Source organism: Abrus precatorius, unplaced genomic scaffold (assembly GCF_003935025.1).
Source record: "Abrus precatorius isolate BTA unplaced genomic scaffold, Abrus_2018 Scaffold10, whole genome shotgun sequence".
NCBI lineage: Eukaryota > Viridiplantae > Streptophyta > Magnoliopsida > Fabales > Fabaceae > Abrus > Abrus precatorius.
This window is the reverse complement of record NW_020874292.1, coordinates 12,452,128-12,457,779: the sequence shown is the minus strand read 5'-3', so window position 1 is coordinate 12,457,779 and position 5,652 is coordinate 12,452,128. Positions and strand designations below refer to the sequence as shown.

Here is a 5,652-nt window from a genome sequence, read left to right as displayed (position 1 = left end):
GATTTTCTCATACTCAGTTCACACCCTTTTTTTTCTTCTTTTACGGTACACATCTCATCATAGACGCTGCCATACATACCAACCAAGGTTTTTCCACATCGCCAACCAATATATTTTGTTCCTTGAGAAAGGAAAAAAAATGGTAAAAGCAAAGAAAGAGAAAATAATAAATGTAATGAATGATATAATAAAAGAGAAAGAGAAAGGTATATATTAATAATGGAGTTTGAAAAAAATAAAGTTACTGTATATATAAATTTTTAACTCGATATAAATGACATAAAGATTTCTCAAACACTTGTTACTCTATTTACCTTGAAAGATGTTTTATTTAATTCAATGTAAACTGAGAAAGATGTTACTCTAATTTTTCACTGTGAAACTGAAAAGGCAAAAAGGAAAAGTTTGGATATATTCAGGGGAGAAGGGTGAGGTTTCAAGATTCACTGTCATCTTCAATACAAAGATCGTTAGCGTATGGTTACCCCCATTTGTTTTCGATTATATATATGGGTGTTTATCATAAACTCAAAGTGTCACTTTAAATTTCTCGAGCAGCTTTCGGGTCAATGCCATGTTGTATACCAATTGAACTGAAGCCTGTTCACAAATGCAAAGAAAACGAAATTGCTTCTTGTGGTCCTGAGGCAGAAGAAGATGTCAGGCAAGAGCATATGTTACTACAAGTTCTTCATGCGTATATAATATCCATTTTTCTGAAAACCTTGAAATATTAAGCTTTTCGATATTTATAATTACTGTAATGATATTTATTCAAACTCAATATTATCCCCACCCATGACTATCTTTTTTTAATTATAAAACATAATTAATGGAGTTTAACGTTCAGAGTAATTTCACCCAACTATGCTTAATTAGAAGTTAAAAAAATTAACTTAATTAGAATTATAATTATATGCTCTAATATTTCTTGTTGCATAATTCAAACGTTAAATTTATTATCCTAAATCAATTTAATTTTGAAAAAATTAGAATAAAAATAAAATTCTTACAATTCTGATAAATTTCATGAGTAAAATGAACCCTAACAGAAATTAAAATCTTAGAAGTAAACATTGTAAGTTTATACTAACTTTATGATACACATTTTCTCATTACAATTAAAAAACAAATATATAATTACATATTAACGGACAAATTAATTTAACAAATTAATTTTGTTTAGAAATAAAGCATGTATCAATGAAAATAAGCCTAATGACTAACACTTTTTTAAGTGAATTTTTTTTAGTGTGCAAGCTCTATGTAAGTAAACAAGTGTCATTAAGTTATTGGTCATAGTTAGCCAAACAAAACAATGGAGATTTTATTTAAATTAATTATTGACAACTAATTTTATTGAAGTGATCAATACGTGAATCACATCTACATATGTTGATTATAAATTTTGAAGAAACCATAATTGCCTCGTATCACTTTTGTTTTTACACCCAACTTTATGTCAATTGAAAGAGTCACTCTTTGCCCCTTCTCTCCATCTTTGTTAAGAGATTTAACATTAAACTTATACATGGCGTAAAGAGAATGTAAAAAAATGAGGTTCATTAATCAATAACATTTTTAAAAAAAATGTTTATTAATTCATAATAACTCTGGAACTCTCCTTAAGTAACATTTTAATATCTTAATATATATTGATTATCAAGTAATTTTTATGTAGATAAATTTGAGCATTGAAAGTTTACATAACTTTCACTCTTGCACAATTTTATTTCCTCCCCTTTCACTATTTCACATCTTTTTCAATGACTGACAACTTTAAAAGCTTAAAAATATAGAAAAAGAGTTGTTGGGTATATCTAAAAGATATATATGCAATCAATTCTATCTTAACAGGCATAGTTGCGTGGGTCTTTACATATAGTTAATCAATGCCCTAGCAAGCTAATAGTCGTCAAGATGTTTGGAACATGTCAATGTTAAATGTTAGAAAACGTTAGGTTCTTAAGTTGTAGTTGATGTTAAACTCCGCTATGAGAATTTAAAGCGTGTTCAGTTTTCTATAAAATCTATATAAATTTAGATTTATTTGAACGATACAAATTATAATTTTTATATAGAAACATAATTTAACCTAATTTTCTTAGGTTTCAAACATGTACTAATTCACAAATCGCAGACTCGGTTGCCATTAGGCTAAGGGGAATTAATGGCAAAGGCCAATTGAGGAATCCCAAAGTTTCCCAGCAAAGGTGGAGAACAAAAGGCAAAGGCCAAAGGCAAAACGAAATGATTACTTGAATGAGAGGGGACCCACCTGATAATCTTTCCTTTCCAGGTCTTCCAATTTTTTGACTTGGGATTGGGACCCACCACGGCCACCATTGTCTTTATGGATTGAATGATAAAAAAGAGCACCTCACGTGGAGTCTGAACCAAAGAAGCTGTCCAACCACAATAAAAGGGGAACTCCCTCGCATCAATCACAAAAACGAAACAAATTAAAAACTTAAAATCTAAGATTTTTCCACGTTCAGCTTCCACCTCTCCCATTTCAAATTCAATACAACACAAACCTACCTCCCCATACAACTGGACATACGGATTAAAAATCAAAAGAAAACCAATTCATACACACGTAATTTAAAAGCCAAAACACACAACAAAGCAAATTTCTTTTCTATGAAAAATCATGCTTTTTAAAGCTCACCCATATAATTCCCACTCATTATCTTTGTTGCTTAAAGCTCATGCCCTCTCTCAGCTCCCCTTATCTCTCTCTCTCTCTCTCTCTCTTAACCACATCAATTCTCGAAGCAAACCCTTCCCCAGCTCAAAAAGAGAAAGCAGAAAACCTAGACACACATCCCCTCCTCCAAATATAGCCCACTGATGAGAAAGACCCACCACAGAGAGATTAAACCATAAACTCACTGATCACAATCTGTCCCATAAAAACAACAACCACACAAACTAAAACAACTTTAACCCTTCCATGAGATCATGGAGGGAGGTGATGATTTCCACCACCACCATCACCACCGACAAAACTTCCCATTCCAACTCCTTGAAAAGAAAGAAGACCAAGAAGCCCCTTCTTCATGCTCCACCTCATCCCCATACCCATCCCTAGCCATCTCAGCCGAACCCTCCTCAACTTCAAACTCAACCCGATCCACCAACAACCAGCTCCTACCTGCACCCTCGGAACCCTCTCCCAAAAAACCGCCCCCAAAAAGAACTTCAACAAAAGACCGTCACACCAAAGTTGACGGCCGTGGCCGTCGAATTCGAATGCCAGCTCTCTGCGCCGCTAGAGTATTCCAGCTCACTCGTGAGCTGGGACACAAGTCTGACGGCGAGACCATAGAGTGGCTCCTCCAGCAGGCGGAGCCAGCCGTCATCGCCGCCACCGGCACCGGCACCATTCCCGCCAACTTCACATCCCTTAACATATCTTTACGAAGCTCCGGGTCCTCCATGTCTGTCCCCTCTCAGCTACGATCCACCTACTTCAACCCAAACTTTTCACTCCAACCTCGGAGAAGCTTGTTCTTAACCTCGGAGAACACTAACAATTCCACTACACTCCTCAATTTCCAATCCAACAACCCAATCTCCACCGGCATGTTTCAAGCCAAGCATGAATTGCGCGAAACGACGTCGTTGGACTTGTCGTCTGAGAACACTGAAGAAGGTTTGGGAAGGAAACGACGACCCGCGGAACAAGACTTATCCACGACTACACAACATCAAGTTGGAAGCTATTTCATGCAATCAAGCACTTCAGGGACAATTCCAGCGAGTCACGCTCAAATTCCCGCGAATATATGGATGGTAGCGAATTCAAATAGCCAAGGTTTGAGTGGTGAACCTCCTTTGTGGACATTCCCAGGGGTTAGTAACAGCGCTTTGTATAGAGGAACCGTGTCAAGTGGGTTGCATTTCATGAATTTTCCTACCCCTATGGCTTTGTTGCCCAGTCAACAATTAGGATCTTCTGGGATTGGTGGGGGAGGCAATATGAACGAAGGGCATTTGAGTATGCTTTCTGGGCTTAACCCTTATAGGACGGTGATCGGCGTTTCGGAGTCTCAGGCAAGTGGGTCACAGTCACATCATGGTGGAAGCGAGGATCGGCATGACAACACAAGTCACCATTCATAAGAGGATATTCAATATCTTATTTTTCTTCTTCAATTCCTACTTGTGTAGTAGTTTGGTGTTTTAACACAACGTGACGTGAGGTTTGATTATTGCCCTGCGAAATTGAGTTTTGTTTATTTTGAAAAATTATTAAATTTTTCTTTTTCTTGGTGTGGTTAATATTTTGGAAGAGGTGGAGATGGAAGAGAGGATGCTTTTTTAGGGTTTGAGAGAGAGATATGACACTATTTAACAGTTGGATATTATTAGGCTGGTCCTTTTTTTTGTAACAAAAAAAAGAAGAAGTCTCCTTTGATTTATTTCACTACACGATATCTTATCATCATTGTTTGTGCAATTCGCTTTTCCTTTCTTCTCTTCTTTTTTTCCTGAAAGCCTTTTGATTTGTAATTTTATGCTTTTCATGTTGAGAAGGGAAAGAAAACGACTCACTTCCATCATAAGTTATAAATATCATTTGGTAAGTAAAATCTCCCTCTTAACAGGCATTTGGGTTTTTCACATTTTACATTATTTTTCTGATTCCGGGTCACAAAGTTCATGTAGTAAAAGGGATGAAACAGTTTACCAAAGAAGAAAAAAGGGGGAATGAAACAGTGTTACTGGGAGAGTGAGGCTAATGTAAATGTATTGTGTTATGTGAGTGGTAATTGTACACTGCTTTTGGACCAATCTTCGCCATGAATCTCGAGGTTTACAGCGTGGATGATTAAGATTTTTCAGAGATGGCGGTAAGAGGGTGGTGGGGTCTCAAAGACCTTATCGGTTCCAGGTGTTGGCTTCGGTGGTGGGATCCAGCTGCTGGTTATTGCCCAAACCAATGTACAATGTCACTGACAAACAGGTGGATCATTCCTCTTTTTTTCCTAATTAATTTTTAATTTCTTTTAAGTGTTTCTTGCCCTTTTTATGGAGCAGTTACTGGCATCAGAGTCCTTTAATGACCCTACTGAGATGTGGCCCACATTTTCTTCAATCAGGACCGTTCATATCGCGGGCCATCCTCTTGATGGCCGCATTGAATGATTGGGTCTGTGCTCACCAAAGGGAAAATGTGGAATCTGGTGTTCTATCGTCATAACCTTCTGTTTTTTTTTTTTTTTCCTTTTATTTCTAAGATCATAACTTTCTTTGTTATTTACTGTGGATTGAAATTATCTGTTTCTATTTTCTGAGCTTTACTTTTGTCTCATTTCTATTTTTAATAAAAGATATGTTCATAAAAATAATATCTTCTCTCTAAATTATTAATTTTTTAGAAGTACTTTTTTGTATTTGGGGAAACAGAATAAATATAGGCAACTTGATTACATTTAATATTTCAGTTCAAAACACGTTTCAAATGTTTCTTCTCATAGTTTAGGGTTTGATCATAGTTTAGAAAATCAGGTTGGATGACTTATAATACTAGTTGTCTTAGGAACTGGTGAAGTCATTGGTATGAACAATATAAGAAAATGATTGAGCAAAAAATCAGTTAAATTGATTAAAAACTGGTCAAAATATGTCAGTGTTATGTGTAAA

General features: G+C 35.8%; 1 protein-coding gene across 1 annotated transcript; it reads left to right on the top strand.

Moving 5' to 3' along the window:
* Positions 1 to 2,755: 2,755 nt before the first annotated feature.
* LOC113868776 (transcription factor TCP14-like) lies at positions 2,756 to 5,296 on the top strand. The gene has a single exon (XM_027504661.1). It carries the CDS (start codon positions 2,965 to 2,967, stop codon positions 4,126 to 4,128), a length of 1,164 nt encoding a protein of 387 aa, XP_027360462.1. The 5' UTR covers positions 2,756 to 2,964; the 3' UTR covers positions 4,129 to 5,296.
* The last annotated feature ends 356 nt before the right edge of the window (positions 5,297 to 5,652 follow it).

Coding starts and splice junctions, on each gene's coding strand:
- LOC113868776 (XM_027504661.1), top strand. CDS start 2,965: ATGGAGGGAGGTGATGATTTCCACCACCACCATCACCACCGACAAAAC.